The following is a 24,847-nucleotide window of genomic DNA, read 5'->3' on the forward strand; positions in this document are numbered from 1 at the left end:
GCTGTTACAAAACCTGAGTTTCCATTATGGGAATAATTAGAGGAACATCTTAAAAGAATGAAAAATAAGGCATTCTAATCAGATGCAAGTAGAAACACTGTTTAGTAAAGAAATGTTAATTTCACTCAACAGTTCCACTACAACCCCTCTAGAAACCAGCTGTTACAGCTGCTTATAAATGGCCACGTTTGTGGCGCTTCAACGATACTTGAGGAGTAAATAAAAAGTTTAATCAGACAATGTAATTTGCAAGAAATTGTCTTTTCTGTAGAAGCTTTACATTGCACATCAATATATGTGGGCCCAAGATGGAAGAATGTTTTGTCTACTTCAGCCTAAAACAGTCTAAGTAAAACTTTCTGGACCATCTCAGACACGAGTGAATTACATGTGACGGCAATTCTAATGAACGTGACAGACTGGGAGAAAATTTTGACAGTGTAAAAAGTGTATGAACATCTTGAAGTGTAATTACAACTACAACTTATGTCTAATTTAGAAGATTACAGCTGATCAGAGCAAGATTGATGCAAATTTGAACAAACAACGCAAAACTATATACAAAAAAAAAGACAAAGCCTTAAAACTGTCTGGCCAATGCCTGGCTCTCTGGCTGAGAATTAAGGTGGGAAGGACGTGTGTGCACAACAAAGAAACAGCATCTCTCTGGACAATGTTCAATGTGAAAAAGGCATTATGTAGTATATAAACTATAAATTATAAATGATCTGGCTTTGTTAATTGGGTTAATTAATTTCAAAAGGTTATGCTTTCCCCATGTTTGCACCTGCAGAAAAGTGATCAATGGCTTTGCTAAGGATGTTTAATATTTGTTTGGTCTAATAATCCTACAGAAAATAAATCTAAGATTTCACTATTTGTCAATATTACATGGAATAAATCTTTACCTATTAATAAAGTTAGCACTCCTCAAACAATAACAATATAAATTGTACTGTTAAAAAATCTATTTATTCTTCTTGATTTAAATGTTATTTTAAGTTCTGAAGCACCACCATGTTAATTGCCAAACAAGTTTTTGTTGGGTAACATTTTGATAATTACACAGCTAAATCAACCACAAAACAAGCAGATCACTGTGAAATTGATGTGGATACTTTCCATTAAAGTGTAGCTGATGGTGGAAGGATTGATGGGTGAGTAGATCAGTTCCCAGTGAAACCACAAAGCAGCCATGCATCCACGGTGCAATGCTAATGTAGCCATTTATCAGCCCAGTACGCCAAGCAAAGATAATAATCACCACAGTTCACCAATGTCATCACCAGACCACTTTCAAAAAATGGGCATGGCAACACACTAGTGAGTCAGCAGCTCCCCAATACCTAAAGATCTGTCTCCTCTTTTGAGAGCTAGAGCAGTAGCCCTCAGTGGAAAGTCTGTTGGGATTAACATTAAGAGAAAATGCTCAGGTTACAAGTCTGAATAGGAGGACAGGAAATGGCTTAAAGAAAAGGAAAGGTAGGAAGTAGAGGTAGGCACAGTAAAAATAAAAAAAAAACCCTCGAGAAGAAAGGGAAAAATGCACACAAGGCAGAAATTTAACTCATGAAGCCCACGCTGCTTCTTTGTCTCACTCTCAGCAAATTAGGCCCTCATCTACCAAGCTAAATGTTAAGAGACTAACTGCTGTGTGACCTAATCATTAGTAAAAACTGCAAAATTACTAAAACTTAGCTCACAGAATGTGTGATAAACCTGTGTGTCATAATAAATAATGTAGTAGTTAATAAAAATACACATCTTTAAACAAGTTATTTCATTGATTCTCACTAAAGGAAATACTACTAAAGACAGGTTTGAGGAACCTCTGTACAAGAGTTGATTATCAATGTCTTATGATACCCCTTCTCAACTGAGAACTAAATAAGCAGTTTTAATTATGAAAGAGGTGAAGACATTTATACAAAACACACACAAAGCCATCCAAGGGAAATCACCAACTTACCTGTTGTCATTGATGTATCCATTTTGAGACGACTGCAAAAAAAAGGACACCTGCACATTATGAAATGCATAATTCTATTAGTAACACGTTCCCAGTATCAATTTTGCTTGTCAACATTTCAAAATTCAACAGATTATTCTACAATGAGGATTTTCCACCTAACTGATGCAAATGTTGGCTTAGCACCAGGTTTTTCTTTTTCTATGTTTTTAACAAAACATTTGTTCTATCACAACTAGGCCTGTCGCGATAAACGATAAATCGATTAATCGTAGGATAAATTAAAACTATCGACGTCATTTTAATTATCGGCACTATCGTCTCTTCCGACCTTTTTCTCTTTCAGCTAATGAGACTGAATGAAAAAAAGCTCAACTCCGGCTCCTCCCTTCCTCATTTCCTTAGTGTAAAGCCCAGGCACACTACACGATCTTAGAGCTGCCAGCCCATTGTCGGCTCATTTTCAAAACCTGACAGACCACAATTTAGCCGACAGAAATCCTAGGTATAAAGGTTGGATCGGGTTCGTTCCTGCCGTGTGGTGTCCAACAATGGGCACAAAATAATGGCTACAAGTCCAGTGAACTAATTTTAAAACCAGACATTAATCAATGCTTTACTACAATCTACCTGCAATGCATGTGGCTAGTGTCAGCGTAAAGTCCTGACCGAATGAAAATCATTATAACCTATTTACGTCACGTTAACGAAGAACAGCTGAAAAGTTACCGGGTTTATCAACTGCGGTAGCAATTTCGCTCCAACTCCTCCTCTTGTCATTTCTATATTCTTTGCATGTTAAATAAACATTAATGTTGTTTCCACGTATCATCCCCAATGTCCGCTGGACTTCGGGTTGCGCCGTGTCAGCTGTTTGGGATTCCCCGACGTAATTTCCCCTCAGAAAACACGGAGGAGAATCCGGGGTTTCTGATTGGCTACCTGTCACATTCAACAGGTGTTGTTAAAGCTCCCAGTCGGGAAAACCCCTGATTTGGATCGGAGCGGCAACGATGATCTACCGTAACACACCACACAATCTTAGAAAGACCAACGTTTTAAGATTGTTGTAAGGGGAAAAATAGGAGCAAAAAATCTGTAGTGTGAACTATTGCATCAGGTAGTCGATGTGCCCATCTTCTCTATTTAAATCTAATTATTACTGAAGGGCAACATAATATACAGACTTCATAATCTGCCCTCTTTTGGTTGAATGCAGTATTTATTTCCACTTTGGCTTTATGTTGTTTAGTTTTTTTTCCAAGTGAGTTTTTTGTTAATGGAGACTGAGAATCCATTTTATTTTTGTTTTTGGTTGTTTTGTTTATTTTGTTCATCAGTTCCAGTGTTTAGTGTTCTTTTGAAAATAAAGTGTATCTATCTTTGGCAGGAAATCGCATGCATTATTACGTCATTTCCATTGCATCAGTGTAAAAAGGTCTTCAAACAATATTATCGTTTATCGCAATAATTTTTGAGGCAATAAATCGCTTAGCTAAATTTGCTATCGTGACAGGCCTAATCACAACACTAAGTCTTGGCCGTTCTATAAGGAAAGAACCACTTTTTTCAGAAGATTTGAGGCAAACAATCAAATCAGATGTGATATCCTGGTTAAAACTCCTAAGTCAGTCTGGCTTCCAATCTGCCCAACAAACACTATTTAGAGCTGCATATGTAAATGTAGGTAACACATCCACTCATAAAAATGTTGATTACAGAGATCACTTAGCTGGGGTTGTTCACAAATGTTGTTAAAATGGTGCATTAACTGAGCCTGAATTAGCACTGGAACAGTTTTGGTGGAAAAGCCTTAAGAAAACCCAGCAGGAGTTTCATTCAAACCTAAGATTCAAAAATCTCTTAAAGGATAGAACTAATAATTTGTTAGCACTAGATGATTATGGTAAAATAAAAAAAGGTGCAATAACTTGTTTTCCACTGTATAAAAAAGAATTACTTTAATAATAGGCTTTCAATGTCATATTTTCCCTTTTGAGACATTCTTACATAAGCCCTTTAAGTTTAGACAAAATACATAACGTGCTTTCAGTCTTGAACGTTCTCTTTTTTTACCTATCCGAAAGTTTAAGAACAACATGTTCTACAAACTGCAGCAGGTTACACAACTTTCTTTCCCTGACGTTCTGAATGTGAAGCAATTTCAGATTGTGCTAATGTAATTATCGAATTATGACTGAAAAGCAATTACAGTGTACTTTCCTTTACATAGCTCATGTAAGTTAAACATTTTTTTTGTATAACAATTTTTTTTCCTGATTTTCTGACTAGTCTAAAACTTACCATAATTTCATAGTTTATATAATTAAAATAACTAAGATATCTAAAGCTTGTCCAAGTAATTGCTCACTAATTAGAAAACACTCAAAAATCTTCTAAGCAAATGTTGCAAACATGATATAACATGAAATAAAAAAGGACCGTAGAAAATAAATACTTACTTCTCGGGCAAAGATCCTGTCTCGTACCCGCTGATATTCTTCTTCTCGCTCTTCAATAGATTTGCTACGCCTCCCGTCCTGCAGTGGCACACGGATCTAAAATTTGCAAAGACAAAATGTATTACAACCTAAAATGGTAAAGGCAGTGCTAATCTATCCCATGTTTGTTTACCTTGCTAAACATGTCAAAAAAAAAATGCTGAAAACAATTTGAACGATCAAATTATAGGTCCAATTTTCAAACAAAGCATCTCTCTTCTATGCAAACAGGCCTAAATAAAATTATTTCAGCTTCAAAGAAAAATGCTGCACCAGATTAAATAAAGCACTAAGAAAATATACCAAATCTTACAAAAGGTATATGGGTAGTTTTAAACAAATAGAAAATAATGCAGTTGTTACTTTGAAAGTGGACAAAGTATAGAACATGCTCAGATTTCATAACTTGCCAGCAGGGCAATTTTGATACAAATAGAAGATGCTGTAGTCGTGACTTCTAAAGAGGAGAAAGTTTAGTCGTTTGACAGCAAAGTGGACAAACTGCAAACTCCTCGTCTGCATTGCAAAAACTACTGTTCCAGAAAGTAACAGTGCTGACAAATACGCAAGTTTTCGCTTTTTCAATTCTAATATTGTATGTATAAGGATTTAGAAGATATAAGTTAAACCTGCAGATAGAAGATTAAGCACTTTGTTTTTGCCTTGCTTTGGTTTACTTGACACCTTTTGTGACTTAATGACCAGTAACAAAAGTATGTCGGTATAAAAATGTATGGTGATTTAAATGGATTTGGTAATGACAACCAACCAACCTGGTTATCATCTTTGTCCATACTAGCATCGTCTCTTTTAAGGATGAACTTCTTCTGAAAGTCCATGTTGCGTTCATCCTTGATGTGTTCAGAAAACCGTTGCTCTGGGCTGTAGGATAAAATATAATGAACAGTTAAGTTAAGTATGCAAAAAGACAGTGAAACACATTTAAGAGCAAAAAGCAAGGAACTAAGGACAAATGTTAAAAAGCTTTTTCTTATAGAGTTGACCTTTGCCTATTCATCTATTCATGGTTCACAGATTTTGTGAGTCCAAGTTACTCACCAAAAATCTGCCTAATCACAGATTTTTCCATGGCACATATCTACTATGTCCCATGATCTCCAAACTAAAATCAAAAGTATTTTGTATGGCAAACAAAATAGTAAATAAACTTCAAAACATGTCACTAAACAAAACTTCAAAACATTTATAAGGTTTCTGTACTAAATTCTGACACACTCACATGCGAGTGTTTCCAGTTTTATTGATGATGACAGCTTTTCCTGTCTGATCTACATTGTGATCCATGCCAAAGTAGGCGGCCACACGATGCAACAGCATTCGATGATACGAAGTCATCTGAGGAAATTTCTTATACTGGTTACTGCAAGTGAAAAAAGAAGCATAAGAATAAGTTAGTAATTGTTAGATGACCTTTAAGATATTTGCTCTTAAGTTGAATTCTCTCTTGTTGAATGTTGAAAAAGCATAAAAAGAGAAGCAAGAAGTTGGGATTTGAACTGAAATTAGGGATGAACCATACTAGGTAAGAATGCAACTGTGATATTATTGTTGAATACTGAGATGGCTATATCAGTAGCAAATAATGCCCATTTTCTTCCCTTAATGCTTTCTTTTCCAAAACAACATAATTTCAATCGCTCTCTGTGAGCTGCAGCTTCTCAATCATTAAGAATGGGTATCAAATAGTAAAAAAGTCAGTCAAACTGTCTTTGTTGGTATGCTTGGTACAAATGCATGGCACTCAAAATAACAGACCATTAAATGGTGCCATCTAGGCAGCACTTTCAAATGTGATAGTGGACACATTAGGGTTGTGATGATGGTCAAGATTCTCTACTGGGTAGCTCTAAAATTTAGAGATATGTAGGGTCTAAATGTAATAGTTATTTCTGGCACATAATGGGGATCCTGTAGACAATGGGATAATCAAGTTCAAACTCACTCGGAAGAAAAGACTAATGCACTAATGTAGCAATCTAGGAAATAAAAATATGATCTTTAAGTGTAAAAATAAATTAAGTGTAATGAAAGACAGATTTACTTGTTGTCATTAATGAACTCCAGGATATCTTGTTCTAGTTTAAGCAGCATCATTCGATCCCTGGTGGGTCAAAGGGAGAAAACAAATTAGAGAATTCAGGGGGACCACAGAGTCCTCCATTTAAAATATAGTAAATTTGCCGCTTAAGTTTGAAAAATCAATAAAAATAATCATTTTGATGGTAATTAAGAAAACAATATCAGGAGTTTCTTTACATGCAAATTGAAGGTATTAATCTTAAAACTTTATAAGAACTCTAAAGATCAACTTAAGCAAGAACAAAATGCAGAAAAACATGCAATGTGGTAATAGTATGAACATCTGCACACAACTATAGCAATTATGATTACCCTATTAGCAATAACATAATGATTTTATTATTTTTGGTAAGTCTTTGGTAAGTTTTTACATTGTACAAGCTCCACACAGCAAAAAAAAGTGCATCAAAATATTACCATCAAATTTATTATTATCCCTGATGGAAACAGATGTGGGATTCTGTGATTACTCTAAATACATTTTGTGTGAATATTTACAAAGTGCATAAGCAACATTAACAAATAAAATTTATTTATTTTCAGTGCCTAAAGAAACAAAATTTATAACTGCGTCACTAATCTGTTTGGATTATTTACTATGTTCATTATAACCTCATAAGTCTTTGGTTGTACTCATACCTGGGATTGTTTTTCAGTGTGTTGACCAAAAACTCATGAACATCAATGCCTGTGGAGTCGGTGTATTCCTGACTGGAATCTATTACAGAAAAAAAATGAATGAATAAACATCATTTCACTAAAAACAACAACCAAGAAACAAAAAAACAAAAATAAAACAAGATACATTGTGAACATATGCCATTTGAAGATGTCTCAAGTGGCTGAAGATGAATAGACATGTTTCATGCTTTGGAAAATAGTCAGATATGTGAAAGCCATGTTCAGAATATACAGAGACAAACACCCTCTAGAGGGCATCGTTACTTCTAAACCACACTGCACAGATACATAGGTAAGCCATTTCATCTCTGCTCCTCTCCGTATGACACTGTGGAGTCTTGAAGAGAAAGATTAAGGCGTACTATAATTGTTTTATTTGTACTTTAAAACTGTCTAAAAAGTATCTCTTAGCACTGATGAAGAGACATTCACATTACAAAATATCCTACAATCTAAAGAAGCACAATGATGTCAGTCTTTGGTACAAACAATGACCACCATCAAACCGTGTCTTACCACGTGACAACATCTTTCGAGGAGTCTTGTCCTTCTTCTCCTTTTCTTCATTTTCATACTCATCCTTTGAAGACTTTTCTTCCTCTTTGTCTGATGGGCAGCTGATGTGAAGCTGGATTATTTCCTATAGACACCAATAAAAAAATATATGCATTTTAATATTTGTAATGAATAAAAGAAATAAAAACAGCTCTAAACTCAGGGATGAGTTAAGATTTAAAGACTGTGGTTACTGGTTATGTTGGAAAAAAACAAAGTGATACCGATTCTGGAGGTCCATCATTGGGGAAAGGACCAGAGGACTCCTCGCACACTGCCAGACTCCGTACTAATTTCATTTTGGCATTAGACTGAAACAAACAAGATTATTATATTAGATAAATTTTAGAAGAAATTTGATAAAATATGATCATACAAGAAACATCTAGATTGAAGCAAAATGTGTTTGAAATGCGTTTGCCTTTTTCTGCCAAATATTTGACATTTTTGATGTTTACAATGAGAAGAATAAAATAAACTTTCAAATACATTGCCATGTGTGCAAAATCTAGAGGTTTGTTGTAATAATTGTTATTGCCTTTGTCGCCTACTTTTTCCTTTTCTGCTTCCAAAGCACCCAATATATATTCCAAAGCATCATAATGCAAAAAATTGCTATAAACCTACAAAAAGGCAAATTAATTAACTCCCATAAAACATGAAAATGGAAAAGAAAGATAAAAAGAAAAGTTTAATATATAAACAGATGAGAAAGTCACTGAACTATGTAGTCAGACCATAAACTGAATAGACAGTTAGCCGGCTCCAAGATGATGTTTTCTCAATAGCTATTTAATAATATTTTAGTAGCATGTATACACTTATCTGGTAAGCAAATTTGATTAACTGGAATTAGTTTAAAAGAAAAGCTTCTAAGAAAGACGTATTAAACCAATTACATCTGTTTTAAGAAATTCTCATTCTAGTCTCAAAAGAAATTGGCCAGCTCTGCTATTTTCTTCTGGTTATTTGAAACATTATTCAGTTAGTTCAACAGGTAAAGTGCAGTTCCAAAGCCTTACTAAGGTCAGTAACACATTTACTGTTAACCTTCTTATCAGATATAGGATTTTAAGCCAATGATATAATGCAGGCAGTTGACTGTAGGTCAGTGGATTACAAAGCCGGAAGGATAAAAAAATATTCCATGCAGCAAATGAGCAAAAAGTCATTTCAAGCACCAGGATTATAAAGTAATATCAATTTTGCTTTAATTCACTTACCTTGGCCCTTTTCCTGCCATGGCTGTGGTTAGTAGCCCGCTTCTGCTATTAAAGCAAAAGAAAAATAATACTTTAATAATAGGGTGAAATTTAAATATCCATAACAATAATGGATTTGAATTAGAAGCCATAAAAGTCTAAGATTACAGGACATTCTAGTTGCAGCATCTACAAAAATATTAGGCTTTTCTTGTTCAATGTTTAAACTAATAAATTTGATTGTAAGAAATCTTTGAAATGCCACAACCTCCTGCATCCTTATACATCACGTAAGGAGACCTATAGCTATCAACGACATTATAGATATTAAATAATACCTTACAAAAAGTATTAAAATGATATATATAACTAATGTGTATACTAAAAAATGAACAGCATGACAAACATTTCTGTTTACTTAGTGCCTCTGTATTATTAAAACACAACAATGACAAAGATCTGTATTCAAAAATGGATTTAAAGTGGAGATCTTCCTGTCTCAGACCTCCATGCACTGCAGAGCTCATCACACTGTGCAAATCAGGTGCAACTTTAAAGCCGAGAAACCCGCTGAGAAACCAAGTGAATTTAAGGTGATTTTATCACTCATCAAGTGAGATCTTATCGTCACATCCTCCTACCTGTGCATCCTGTGGAGAGTTATCATCTGGCTCTGGCCCCTCTCCTGTCCCATCCTTGATGCTCTGTGGTTGAGGAGAGCTTTTACCTCGACTGCAGGGCTCGATTTGTAGCCCACTCTCTCCCTCCTGCTGGATGTCTGTTGTCAGGCTCAGTGACATCTTCTTAGGGGAGGGGAGAGGGTGGGAGTGGGGAGGGTATTGGTGGAGGACCCAGTAGTGGCTATGAGAGTAAAAGAACATTTTCAGAAGAGATGTAGTTTATTCTTTTTTCCTACAACTGAGCACAACGTTTTATGCTGTTCATTGTCCTTTAAAGTAGCTACCTGTTGGAGGTACCAGGTCTATGCTGAACGTTTTACAGTGAGTGTGGGCAAGAACCACACACAGGGAGATGAAGGGAGTCCACTAAGGTAGTGTACTAGGCTGGGCGGCAGGTAGGGGGTAAAGTGAATTCCATAGCAAGCCTTGGGTCTTGGGGTGAAGGCTGTCGAGAAACAAAAACAACAAAAAATGTAATAAACTATATGAAAGGTATAACTTGGACAGCAAAATGGTTTTAAATGCAAAATAATTGTTTAGAGATGCACAGAGAAATCAGCTGATTTACAGCTTCAGGATACAGAAAAACAGAAAGGAGTATAATCCTGTGCCTTATGTTTTTGTTGGAAATTTCAGAGCTTCAGTAAGCACCAGTTCCTCTCCTCTTCTAGAATTTACACAGATTCCCTTTTGACAGCAACAGTGTCATGACATAATTTCCCGTCCTACTATAGTCAGTGAATAAAATATTTGAAATGCTTCCTTTGTGTATATTTATTTTAAAAAATCAGAATCAGTTAAAATTACTACATGCAAGTCAAAGATTCACAAAAACCAGGAATCAGCATCAGAAGTCTTCTCATTGCTTCACTAAATATTGTTTCCTCCACTTTTACATATTCAGAAAAAAACATTTCTTATGAAAGGGATTCATTACCTTTATGACAACAAATATAACTTATGCATTCTAAGGAACAATGTAGTCCATCGTTAAGTCATTCTGCAAACAATGCATTAGACACCAGAAATGTGCAATTTTCTTGTGATACTATGTTTCAAACAATTTAGAAATATATTTAAGCAATTTCCAGATAACATTATGCTACACTGAAGACCAGCAATGATAATGAAAAATTAAACACTCCAGGTGTCAACATGTTTAAGAATAAAAAATTATTTGGAATTAAACGGTCATATAAAGCTTTACCACAATATTCTATTGTGTTTTACAAAAGGCACCAACAAAAATAAGTATTGTGTTTTCCAATATTGTTCAAACAACTCAACTGAGATCATTTGTAGTTTTAACAATATCACCTTTCTTTAGTGAAATGTTGTGTAAGCCATAAACAAATCGCAACCAAATAATATTGCACAGTATTACTTTTCACTAAACCCGAAAAGTGTTTTTACATTAAAAAAAATAAAATAAATAAAAGCATATTTTGTGAAGCTCAACTGAGCTTCACAAAAGCTTATTTGAGCTTTTGTGAAGCTTTGATTTGGTTAATCAAATTGTTGATTAACAATTTGGTTAATCAAATTGTTGGTTAACAATTTGGTTAATCAAATTGTTGGTTAATCAAACAATTTTGACATTTAAGGGTCCCTTTTAGCAAACTATTAAAACACAAAGGAAACTTCTAAACAGTAATTTTCTCAAAACAGAAAAAAAATCTGCTGCAAAATACATTTAGAGAGGAAATATCAACAATACATAATGAAAAACACATGAAATGAAATATATTTACAGCAGTCAGATGAATTGAAGAGGCAGCACTCTGCCAGGCCGAGTGTGAGGTGGAGGGGGGACACCAACAGGCCAGTCACCACCTTTAGAGGTCGTCTAGGGCCTCTCGTCTCTGCCTTCGGCTTACTGCAGTAGCATGGTCTTGCCTACAGTCTGGAGCCCTGGGCACCATGAAGAGAAGAGGAAGACACGAATGACGTCATCTTTCACACACTGCGTGACTCATCGCTGCTGCTGCTGCTATTTCTGGCAGGGAGGAGGACAGAGCAGCTGAGAACTAAGAGCTTACTAAGAATGGGCTTTAAAATCAGCACAAACGCTCACTGTTCAGTGCTTGACTTTTACAGCCTGGAATACTTGTTTTTAGAATGATAAAATCAATCTGAGCATGAGCATTTGGACGCTGTGCTTGCAATTCTGAAAATTCACATTTGAATTTTCAGAATTCAAATGAAAATTTGAATTCATTGAGCAAGCACCAAAAGGACAATAAATAAATCACAGATTATCTAAGATCCCAGTTCCACCTATTATAACTGCTCTCCATTAATGTTAATAATTAGGAAATTGGGAATTTAGAGAAATTAAAGAATAGCTTAAACAAGTCAGTTTTATTCTGGGTTTACAAAGAAATTAAGAATGCAAAAACTGTGTCACTGCTGTCATTTCAGATCTATGCAAACACAAATATTTCTAAATTACCAGACTTTGTTACATTCCACACTTTCAACTCCAATTACAAATTGTACAACAAAGGGTAGGTCGTTATCAACAAAAATATATCTTACAACAGTAACTATGACGAGTCTGGCTAAAACTACCATTTTAGATTTTATATTTAATTAAAAAATAAAAAATGCAATTTGGAAGACAAGCTACTGAACTATAGTGCTCATTAAGAACACATTTACTGATAATCAGTTTTACAAGTCAGTAGATTCCAGGTAGGGGGTTCAGAATTCCAGGAGGCACAAATTTAGGCATATGTTTAATGGGTGACATGTGTAAACAAAGCAAGGCAACAATACATTTACCAAGATCCCTGTATTGTTTTGAATGAAGAAACCAATGAGACAGGGATTTCCAATGTGGGAAAGACCAAGGTGATGCAGCAGCAAAGTCGTCATTATCAACAGCATCAGCAGCAACACTAGATCATTGACAACGACACCCACATTCCACAACCTCACTTTGCTTGCAGAAATCTACCACAGCAGCACAAAAAACAGCCACACTGTAATGTAGATCTGACTCAGTCATTCCAAAAATAGTCTTCTGTGTGTTCTGGGAGAAACAGAGAGAAGGCTTCTGAACTACCAAGCAGCGACAATTATTCATTTCAAATGTCAGTCCTTGCTTAATAACAGAGAGGAAGCAGAAAAAAATTGCCACTGAAAACTACTAATGGGATGCTTATGAATAAACCAGCTTCTCCTTCCAGTCCTCTTCTGTTTACACAGCTCTGTCATCAATACTCCATAGTTTCTTTCAACACAGACATGATGCTGCCCACTGGGTTGCCAAGGAGACGATAACGTCATTCTTAACTGCTGCCATTTGATTTGAGTGAGTAAAGTGGGGATGAGCGAAAAAGTGATAATAAACAACAGTGAATGCAGAGTGTATTCGCCATCGCTAATACAAAGACAGACACTGACGACAGTTACACCATTTAATCCAGGTTCTTTGAAGTCGAGATATTATTGTAGTTTAATGTAGCTCAGCAAATATCCAGGTCATTTTACATTGCCTGGATATCTGGTGAGCTAGATATCCAGGCAATAGCAAATAGCAATACTTCTAATGAGTACAGAAAACAGATTAAAATCTCTTGCTGCAGTACCAACATACATTTTCAGTATCCTTTTCCAACCTATGGAAAAATATAAATCATCTATTTAAAGTGCCATCCTATAGGTCAGTCACTTGGCACCAAACAGGAAACATCTGAACTTCATTTAGCTGCAATGACAAATTGTTTTATTCTCATTCAATCTCACTCAATCTTCTGTATATCGCAACTAATTGTTATATTGTTAACCATCTATGGCCTTGAATTAGTGGAATGCAAAACTTGTGTTCCAATGCATTTCTTACAGTGTGTAGAGAGTAAAAGAAAGCATGCAGTGCAGAAATGTATGTTTCATGTTCATATGAAACATTCAGTGAAACAAGAGTTCTCTAATTGAGAAACACAAACCAACATTTTCACAACTGCCCAATGCGCCCCTTAAAATTTAGAAAAGTCAGTGTTAAGAGGATAAGGATACTTCTAATTAAGAAAGATTTCTGAAAACTATTGCTAAATCTTCAGTGGTTTCAAAGAATAAGACATCAGAGGTAATGTGTATCCATTTATGACTGGCTGACAGTCAATGTGTTTTGTGCATGGTAATTTATGCAGCATACAATGTCTAAAATGATATCGTAAGTTGTGATATGCATCCATTAATAATTAGGTCAATCCAAAAGCTCCTAGACATCAAGTAAAAAAGCAGTCAGTTTAAGTTTCATGTGTTATGTAAGCATTTCCCAGGTGCGCACAAGGTAAAGCATTCTCATATAAAATCTGCCTTTTAAAAAGTTATTTTTCTAATATATTTATATTTCAGAAAAAAAAATGCTTGCTAAAGGTTATATCTTTGGGATCAACAATTATTTTTAATGATCACCATGATACAGTTTTATGGTAAAATTACTAATTAATCCATATGTAACAACTGCTGCATCTGCTGTAAACAGATGATACACGCTGTGGTCAGGTTTCCTACTCTGCCTCTTTGCATCAAGTTACCACTATAAAATCATATCAGCCGCTGAGCTGAAATTTGGTAAAAGCCAGAAAGAGTAACGACAATGGTCAACACTGGGGTAGTAAGCAGACACACTGAATCTGATAGTGGGCTAAACAAAATAAAGTATGTCACAAGGTTTCTTCTCAAGTCCAATTGTCAAACAAGACAACATCTGAAATAGTTTACACTTGCAGAAATAAAAGGGAAAGTCCCTTCTCCACAGCTGCTGAGAAATGTGGGGAGATCATTTTATATAGTCCTAAAACCCAGACATACTTTCCATCCAAGACATTTTAATTCTTTCTCTAAGCAACTTTAAGACTGTAAAACAACATAAGAATAAACTTACATAGTACTGCAAGAAATCAAATACCACATTGTTGTTTTTTTTCCTGGCCATATGCTTGATTAACAAATTTTCATTAACAGACACATTGTAAATGAAGACTATTATTTATACTTACAGGTAGCACTTGATACTCAGCTCAAGTCATTTAATTCACCCAACTACCTCAAAATTTCTGCAATGAAGAATCATGCACAGTAAAAATGCCTCTGTTTTTGGTGGAAACTGAATGAGAGATGAATGAAATGGTGAATGGAGGCGCAGAGCAGGAGGGAGCATGCACATACAAACCCACAGAAGGAAGTGGGAGACACACACAGGCAACTCGACCCAATTCAGCTCGTCTGTATTCAGCTGCGCACCTCGCCCATTTGACGTCAGAGAGAACTCATTTCACTCAAGGCAGTAAGGTTATGTCTTCACTGAGTGGAGGCTGAACCGTGTGTGTGCGTGTGTGGGTGTGTGTGTGTGTGGGAGGGTTGGGGGGTGACGGGAGAGTTTGTGCAAGCTCAGTGCCTGCACATATCATATATCAGCAGCCCTCACAGTGTTTGCGCACCAATGCTTGTCTGTGTCAGAGAGGATTCCCCTTTGCGTTGGTTGCAGTTTCACACAGGGCGGGAGGAAGGGGCTGGCAGAGAACGAGGGACTGTAAAGAAAAAAAACCCACGGAGAATTGTAATTTAACAACGTCTCTGCTTCCCTTACATAAGATTTAGCTAGATACAACAGTATTGACTCCAAGATACCCGTTTTTATCAATGAAAGTTTTAAAAAACTAGTGCATCAATGGATGACTGAAAGCGATAGTAGGTTAAAGAACACCAGCACAAACACACAAAGACAGATGAGGGAATCACGAACTGTCAAATGCAGAGGAAGAAAGGATTTCTCCTCTTTAATCTGTCTCTTTACTTCCATTTGCCACTCAATCTTCTTTTTTCCTCTTAGTTATGAGGATACCCCCATCCTTCCACGCTTAACTCAAACATCAATATCTTAATTGTTAAACCCGCTTCTAAAAGTTACCTTTCTCTCCCTCTTTCGTCATCTTTTGAAGTATTTTCTTAAATTGTCGGGTTTGCTGCTGACGCCATCCTCCTCCACTCAGCCAGCCCACTCAGTCCTGTGGGACGAGCTATGAGTCATTCTCTCCTTCTTTCCCTTCCCTCCCTCCCTAGTTACCTACCAGCCTACCTTTCTACTGCACATCTCTTCTGCTTCTCCTAATAGTTATAAAGTATATACACTGATATGCTTCGTGTTCTGTGAGAAAGAGAGGACACAAGGATTTGTGTAGATAAATTAGACAGATGAGTAAAGTGCAAAGCTAGGTAGAGATATATTTGTTGCCCATAAAATTGACGATCCTGTCCTTATGATACTCTCCATAAGGAGTGCATTCAAGAGGACGACAAGGGGATCCTGATCACAAATGCATTTTTGATGAAGATGGGAGAGAAAGAAAGAGCATAATGGAAAGGAAATGAGTGAACAAAAATCAAAACTATAAATATCTCACAAAGAAAAAACATAAAATTCTTGAGAACACATAGCTGCATTATTTACCTAATTGTTATTCATACTTTAATGTTTCCAATTCCACAACCACTGGGACTGTGTGAATGCCTGGTTTTGTCAAATATTACATTTCAAGTGAAATGCATTTAATTCTGCTGTCACATATATCTGATGAGTATAATGATCTCAGACTGCCCTAGATGGCCAAACCTGAGATTTTGGTGGCTGAAATGCTTGAGCTCAATGAAAGAGGTAGAGATAGATCATGAGATGATGACAGAGCATAAAAAGAGGGAAATGAGGGCTTATTGCAACCAATATCTTCACTGGAATAATAGACGACAATATTGCAATTGAATGATTTCCTATATCATCAAGCCCTAAAACAGGGCTATTTATTCATATTACACAATATCCTGAGGGACAATAAAGGCTGTTTTTATTATTTTCTATACAGAATTAATTTAACTTATTTTTCCAAAAGTATTCTCAAGCAGTTAAAAAAAATAGAGTGAATAATGCTTTAGACACTATTTACTGGCCAACACTTTCAGATTTTTTCCTAAAATGAAACAGAAGTTTTGTCAATGATAGAAAAACACGATTGCTGAAACTGCTTCTTCAAGAGAGTTTAGAAAACATAAAATCAAAGATAAAATCTTAATCTTAGTATTAAAATGAAGCATTGCTGATAACGTACAGAGCCTGAAGAAACATTGACTCTCCAAAAATATTTTCACAGGCTCCTCACATGATCTAAACCTGTTCCTACAGTCTCACAACTTCCTTCTTTGGGATGTTGCCTAGCAACAAGTATACATTTCCTCCCTATTTATTTAGCAACTTGTATTTCCCCATTTTCTCACTTTAATTTACTTTCCTCCTAATTAGTCTCTCTTTCACATATACATAATGCAAATATTCCTTCTAATTTGTTTAAAAATAGTGAAATTGAAATAATCACTGAATCAATCTGAAAATAAATATTGGCACTAAGATACGCGTGACTGAGGATAATTACAGGCACATTCATGTCTATATAAAAGGGTTGTCAAAGTAATTAATATTTTAGCGTATTTTCCGGCACACTTGTTTCATATTTTGACTGGTCCTTCGACTTATTGTGAGGTATATACAGTATTTATATGTACATGTTTTTTTCCTCATCAAGATGCACTTTTTGACCGGTACTCTGAATGATATGAACCAAGAATTAAACATTACTGTCTGTAGCCGTGAGGAAAGCTAATCGTTGGCTGAAAGCAAGATAGCCACAGCCAAAAGAACAAGTCCATAGTTGTGTGTTTTTTTTTAAAAACATGCCACTGGAAGAGTCTTGTGAATGGTGCAGGTACCACACCCTGGTAGTTGCCAAGTAAATGAATATGAATGACTTTCCAATAGAGCATTCTTGGTGTTACAGTTGCAGGCAATGGAATTGCATCTACTACCTCAGATTTACTGAATGCATCCCTGCTCCACTGTGCTGCGTAATTCGCCGGTGGAGCAGAACTGTTTCTGGTCATCGTGATTTAGAGTTCGGGCATCAGAAACTGCCAGGAGATAGTTTCAGTGAGTTTGTTGAAAAGTAACAGAACACAAGACCGGATCAATGATTAACATGGGCAAGATTTTCCTCACATTTGATGATTTCTAAATAAATGCCATTTGTGTGTTTTATTTTCTGTTCATTACACATTTTTGAGTGATGCAACTTATACTCCAGAGTGGCAAAAGTATGGAAAATATGATAAAAATAAACACTGAACATCATAATTCTTTTACTCATTCACGTAAAAACACCTACAAAACAAGCCACTCACATTTTCCCGTAATTATTCAGTTTGTTTTCTTACATGCAACTATGAAAGCACGTTCAGCCAATTGCTAAAGGGCTACCTCCGCAATGCTCAGCCATTTTGGTTGGATAACGATTGTAATCTTCCACACAGTACTACAGTAACATATTTGCCACCCTAGAGAGGGCAGCGCTATTTGCCAGGATTGACCAAAAAGAGTGAAGATTACAAGAAAAATGCACGATTTAACTTCTTGTAAAAAGAACAAAAATAATTTGGCAAACAACAAACTCGGCTGTAATTCCGCAGTATATTTCCTTTCTAAGAAACCTGCCTAGCAAGATTTAGAAATAATATTTTACATTGGAAATGTTTAAATAATCATTCTTTCTGAACAAATGAATGCAGGTATCCTGTTTCACTTTTGCAGCTGTGCATATAAAAACAGAGTGATATTTATAAAAACTGACTGTGTACACCAGAGATACATGGCTTACATCCGAGTACAGTTTGTGGTTTGGAGTTATACATACAATCATAGCACACAAAAAAGAAACTACAATGAATACGTTCAATAGTAATAAAGTAAACATCTGTGTGTATCTGTATATAACATGACATTTAAACTACAAAGAGCTGTCAATGCTCAATCAAGTTGAAAAACAAGCTTCCAAGTACTCAAGCTATGCATTTTTGGTCAAACATATAATTAAACTGTGCACAGAAAACTAAAGAGAAATGAGACCAATAGAAAAAACCAAACAACTCAGAATCACTAATAAATCTGTATAATTCACCAAACTGAGATAAGCTTTGGGAAGGCAACAGCATAAAGACGGTCACCTAATATAATAATATTTTCTTTAAGCTGTCTGTGAAAGATACCTCACTGTAGTTTGGCAGGCACTAAAAAATTTAACGGCACCAGAGACCCTGTAGCTGCCGTTTCTAATGTGCTCGTCAAACATTTAAACCTTTTGTGACAAGATACAGCTAAATGACATTTCTTCTCAACTGTGAAATTAATAGATTTTGATTTTCAAAGTGCTTAGGTAGCTTGTCTTCTTAAGAATGTTTAGATCTGCGGACAACTCGGCTTGCAGTGCCAGTATGGCTGGTTTGACTTTTCTGGAATAAAAATGGGTTGCAGTTACTGCGATTATTATAAACCTTATGTAATTTATCGGCTTCCTTCAGTGCTAGAAGCAGGGAGCAGTGGAAGAGAGTGCTGGAGAGATAGGAAAGAGAAGACAGGAGGGAAACATGGAGGAGCAAGGGGTGGATAGTGAGACAGGAAGAGAGGAAAAACTTCTCAATGATGAAACAATCTGCACTCTTATGTGATTGGACCGTGCTTCCACCAATGGGAGGACCAGCTCCATGGCAACAGGCTCTGTCACCAAGAGAAAAGCTGCCATATCCCTCAACACCCCCATATTTTTCCTTTCCTTTTCACTCTCATGACCCATGCTTTTCCCAACCACAAGGCCCGGTGTATTTTTCTTTAGATGCTTGCATAAAATAACAAAAATAAAACAGTGTACAGAACAACAGAAGCAATATGAGTTACTTAAATGTAGGATTATCCAGATCCATCACGTATACACAGAAGCCCACACATGCAACAAAATATGGTTTCTAGGTGTCCAGACAGACACTCGGATTTTTAGAGAGATCAGAAGGTGACTCATTCACACACATAGTTATTGAAACGAGCAGACAGACAAATGCTTCCCTAACACACTATCTAACCACACACAGTTCTGTTCCACTCCATCTTGATGAGGGCAGAGATTATCTGATCTCTTGAAGCTGCACCTTGAAATGAACAGATTGAGCTTACATCAGCAAAGTGAGACTTCCAAATAGGGCTGGACAAAAAAGCACAAAAAACTGTGATAAATGTGACTTTTAATAATCAATCTGCATCTTAATCACATATAGTTTACTATAGCAATGAAAGAATCTGTTTCATTGATTCTTTCAAGTGTGTTCATGACAGCAACACACTTGTTGATTATACTTATGTCTTTATATTTATTTCAACAAGTTTTGACAACTTTCATGTCCAACTTTCATCATTACTGACATCAATATTGCTGCTAGTATTAATATTGCTTTATTACATCCAGATTTATTAAACAACCTACCGGTACTATTTTTTCAATGCAAAAAAATAGTAGATAGCTTCACATGCAAAACTCATGTTGTATTCATGGGTAAGCTAACTGTTACTCATCTTAATGTTTGAGTCAAATAGTTAAGTGTCAAACATGTACAACTCCTAGTTGAAGTACCAGGTTTGAGACTCTGGCTACGCTTTTCCAGAACTTTGATTTTCCTCTAATAACCTCATTCTTATGTGAACTAGGATATATCCTTGGACTCAATGTAATGTTGAAAAACAAACTCATTATTCATCTTTCTAGCTTATATTCAACTAGCTGTAGTTCAAAACTAATTGGTTTTTCAAACTGTTCATATTTTAAATCTCTTTGAAGAAAATTAACCCCAGAGCTAAGTGCCGCCACCATGTTTCAAGATAGACAGGGTGTTCTTGGGAGATGCCAAGCGCTTTTTGGATAATGTCATAGAACTTTAAACTTTGTTTCAGAGCATCAGAGCATAGTACATTTTCCTTTAGGGAGATTTTATTAGGGTCTGGATGTTTTTACATGTAGAACGCAAATAAGTGCCTGTTTGTCTTTTCTTCTACTTAATTTTAAAGAGGCGTGCAGTTTTTACTTCAATATTTGAGGACTTTCATCACTGTGTCAGGGACAAATTCTGTGATGCAAATTATGCCTATGTAATCTTCTTGTCAAAAAAAAAAAAGAAAAATCATTATTTCAATGTAAAAAAAAAAAAACTACAGAAAATTAAGAATTCATGGATACTCAATTGCGTCAAAATCAATTTAAGCCCATTCACACCTACCCAAATTGTTACACTTCTTCCAGCAACAGTGATGCAATAACAACAACAGACACTCAGCTCCTTCCCTTGCCACAGCTGCTCACATGACTAAAACAATAATCTGCTGGAAGGTTTATAATCTGCTAACATAGCAAGTAAATTCAGAAAAAAAACATGCAACCCTCTTTAGCCAACAAGGGAAAAAAAATCTTTTGGAGTTACTTTTCTTATGAGGTAGATGAACAGAAAAAAAACAAAAAGCTAAAAGATGCCACAAATGCTAGCTCTTAACTGTAAGGAACCCAGCAACTTTAAAAAAAAAAAAAAAAAGCTGCTACGGTAATGAAAAAGCTATTGACTATTAAATATTTTTTGAAGTATTGGTCTCAATCTTAAAATTTTAGTATGATGACTTATGCGCAGTAAGATCCTTCTCATCTTTTGTATTCACAATGTAAACCAGTACATGGATGTAGGATGCAAATGACAAAAAGTCAGGAAAATCCTACTGGGACAAAACTTTATTTTAGATTAATCAGAAGGTCCCAATTTTTGTTTATACAACCAAGCCCTTTAAAAGAAGTTTGTACACTTGAGAGCAACTGTAAGAGATGTAGTCCCATCTGTGTAAATCAGGAAAATTTAGGATATTCTGCAATGCAACTAAATTTTATTCACTGCAGAATTACTAGCTGCTGCATATTATTCAGGAAGGTTTAGGTTTATGATGATGATGTAGCATAAAATTAAATCTTAATGATATATATATTTTTTTCCTTTTAGCAATTTATTAACCCTCTAATTTCTTGCAACAACTTTATAAACAACTCAAAACATTCATATTTGCTTACATGGTATGGGCTGTATTTTGAACAGTAGAAAGGATTATGGCAGGTACCTGATATTCAACACAAAAATATTTTTTTTTCATTGCTTTTCAGTATTTTGTTGAAACTACATTTTTATAAATGTTAAATATCTTTCCAATATCTGCCAAACACTTTCTATGCACAACAATAAGGCATTTTCCAGTTCCTTCCACTTTTCTCTAGGTTGGCAAACTTGTGGAACTCAGGTTTTCAGATTCAGCTTTTCTACTTTAGTCAGGCAAAGTATTATGTAAGATATACAATAAAGCCATACATAAAGCACTGTTGTGGAATACATAAAGGCAGGTCAAAGGAAATATTTGAGAAGTTTCAAAATAAAATTAAATGTTAGTGGCAAAATTTTGCATTTAATTTTAAAAAAGGTCATGGGGAAATAAATGTATAAAACAAAAGTAGGATTTTGTGTCACTTCAAAAATAAATTAGGAAGGAAAAAATCTGAAGATTTGCAGTTATTCATATTAGCAATGGCTATCTGCATAAAAATATGTGTATATTTCAATATGGTAGTAAATATTTTATTTACCACTTGATTTGCATACGTACACAATATGCACCACAAATATTTTATGCCATGTTCTTATTCTACTAATTTATTATTTTTCAAAACTTGTCTGGCTAACATAATTTTTTTATACAACAGTGTGTAAATTAAGACATTAAAACATTTCAACTGATGAAATGTGCCTTGCCATGTTACTGCACTTTGTAGCAACAGATTTTTTTAGAATGGTATTGATTTGAATGAAATATGAAACAGAATCTGCAAATGACTACTATTTAATGACGCAACTGGTTTTTGAGAGAGAGTGAAAATCGAGACACCTTTATTAAAGACAAAGCAAAGCTTTCTGTATAAGTCTTTGGAACTTAAATTACTAAATGGCAAAAGAACTCAAATGCAAACACAGCTTCTTCCTATGTTTTCCCCAAACAAGCTATTACAATATAACAACACTTCAGTTAGGCAGTTAAGTAGGTATATGAAATTATTTTTTTTCCTTATGGGATTGAACATCCTTTTATTTTTTGTTTCTTTGTGTAAATATGCAATATGGTAATTTGCAAAGTAAATAATCTGTTGTCAAATATACAAAAAAGGTTTCCCCCTTTGCCAAAAAAACTGCATCTAGTGAATAGATTTCAAGTGCCAAATGTGTTTTGTCGTTATTGCGGGCCATCACTCTGATGGAGGTTACATATTGTGTGAGCTAAAATATATGCCAGACACTCAAAACTCATTCAATAAATATGACTGACGTTATAGTACAGAACCAGGGATTAGAGTCCTTCAAATTTGGCAGTTAATAAAGTAATACTCAAACTCTACATGTTCATGTTTTGTATATAAAATAAATTTGTCTCAAATGACGAGAATTTTCCTTTCTGATAAACACAAACGCACTGATTTGCCGTGCACACGTATAAGCAGGGTCTCTAGGCTGCCATGCAACAACAGTGATCAAGGTTCTAGAGTTGCCAGCTAGCTAGCCTCATGCTGGGAAAAGTATCTAGTCAATCAAACTGCCACTATAAAGCATAAACAAAGTTACAAGACAGCAAATCCTAAACTTCAGTGGACATTTTACAACTTGTTTTCTATCCCTAATAAACTTCTAAAACTGTTAATCATGTTTTCACTGGGTCCTTTGATTTGAAATATCCCATTGTTAATTCCATGGTTGCTTTGCTTCCTACTTATAATTTCTGTGTGAAAGAGTGTGTATGTCACTGCTGCTCTGGCTCAGATTAGAAGCTAGTCTCTGGGTCACATAGCTGACTTGACAGCAGTGTCACATCACCAATGTGCTCTACCATCTGTCTATCTGTTAAAGAAGTCTTATACCTAAAATCTGAAGCATTTTTCATCTTTTTTTCTTCCCCATGAGTCTCTTCTCCTTCATAACCATGCTGTTATATAGCAGAGAGAATACAGTTTCTCCAATAATAACGATTAAATTTTACTTCGCTTTGAAGTTTGCTATAAGATTTCTTTTTCTTATTTTGGCTCCTCTATTTGCTTCCTCTAACAAAAAATCAAGTCCTCAGCTAGCATACTGACAACTTCGGGTGTTTTCACACTTCATAGTCCAGTAGACTCGGTTCAATTGGGGACCAAAACTACAACATTTGTTACATTTCCCGCTGGTGCAGTTTGTTTTCACACTGCACTGTGTTCAACAAAACCATTTCACCCCCTTGCCTGTGGTGCCGCTGCACTGAAAACCACTGAAGAAAACGACACAAAAACCTCAGAAGAAAACAAGAGCACAACTTCCTTCGTTGTAAAATGTAAAGAAAAGTGAAGTGGAGTCAGATATTAATGGTTGTAGGATTTCTCTTTTGTCTTTGGTAAAAGATTAAAAGTAATTTCTCCCGCTAGAGCAAGACTCACACATTTGTTTTGATTTTATTTACTCAGAATGCCCAGCAGTAACTGTTGGGTCTAAGGCCAGATTGGAATTCAAGAGTTCCAAACTCTTGAATGCCAACCATTCAAATTTGAAACTGCATTAGAGTTCAATTGCACCTTCACACCTCCCAAGCCAACCAGACTTTCTAGACAAACAAACTAGAGTTTGATTAAAGTGGACTAACCAGGGCAGGTGTGAATGCACCCTTATTTTCCTGTAGGTGCACAACCTAGGAAATCAGTTTGCAAAGTTGCAAACTACGCAACTATTAATCACATGTACTATTTCCCCATAATAAAGATTAGGATTTCAAATGTAAATTTTTGTCCAGGTTAGGATTTTACTCAAATGTATACATTCATCTTTGGTCACATCAGTTCTCTGTGTGCAGTTTGGGAAACATTCTTTGGTCCCATCTCTCTAAGTTTTTGACTAACAGACAACAAGAAAGAAAATGTCTTGAAACCTAACATCCAGGCAGATTTTTTATTCAATGTTGGGTTGCTCTGGTGGGCATTTGTTTTTTCTAACTGACAAGAGAATATCATCATTAAAACCTTTGCATTTCGTAAAAATAAGGCAAACTGAACAGATCCAGCAGCTGATGAGACTGAGATGTATGTTGTCTGTTGTTTTTAATGCTGAGATAGATGCATACACATGCACAGAGGCACTCATTATATAAACAGGCCAGATACAACACAAGACAGATTTAGGCCAAGTGAGCAA

The 24,847-nt window shown here is 35.5% G+C and overlaps 1 protein-coding gene across 11 annotated transcripts in view; it reads right to left on the reverse strand.

The window, feature by feature from the left end:
- Nucleotides 1-24,847, reverse strand: part of r3hdm2 (R3H domain containing 2) — a 51,015-nt gene that overhangs the window by 15,734 nt on the left and 10,434 nt on the right. For 4 of the 11 annotated variants that reach the window (XM_028002724.1, XM_028002731.1, XM_028002723.1 and 1 more), the window contains 13 exons: nt 11,440-11,599; nt 9,973-10,133; nt 9,650-9,869; nt 9,030-9,074; nt 8,031-8,117; nt 7,768-7,891; nt 7,210-7,288; nt 6,533-6,592; nt 5,711-5,851; nt 5,244-5,352; nt 4,432-4,527; nt 1,970-2,019; nt 1,347-1,400 (listed from right to left, as the gene is read on the reverse strand). In XM_028002724.1, coding sequence (XP_027858525.1) covers nt 1,347-1,400; nt 1,970-2,019; nt 4,432-4,527; nt 5,244-5,352; nt 5,711-5,851; nt 6,533-6,592; nt 7,210-7,288; nt 7,768-7,891; nt 8,031-8,117; nt 9,030-9,074; nt 9,650-9,808 — 1,004 coding nt within the window. In that variant the 5' untranslated portion in view covers nt 9,809-9,869; nt 9,973-10,133; nt 11,440-11,599. The remainder of the gene's footprint in view (nt 1-1,346; nt 1,401-1,969; nt 2,020-4,431; nt 4,528-5,243; nt 5,353-5,710; nt 5,852-6,532; nt 6,593-7,209; nt 7,289-7,767; nt 7,892-8,030; nt 8,118-9,029; nt 9,075-9,649; nt 9,870-9,972; nt 10,134-11,439; nt 11,600-24,847) is intronic. The other 7 variants (XM_028002732.1, XM_028002727.1, XM_028002734.1 and 4 more) reach the window with 4 other exon arrangements.

The sequence above is a fragment of the Xiphophorus couchianus genome, chromosome 20, assembly GCF_001444195.1.
Source record: "Xiphophorus couchianus chromosome 20, X_couchianus-1.0, whole genome shotgun sequence".
Taxonomy (NCBI): domain Eukaryota; kingdom Metazoa; phylum Chordata; class Actinopteri; order Cyprinodontiformes; family Poeciliidae; genus Xiphophorus; species Xiphophorus couchianus.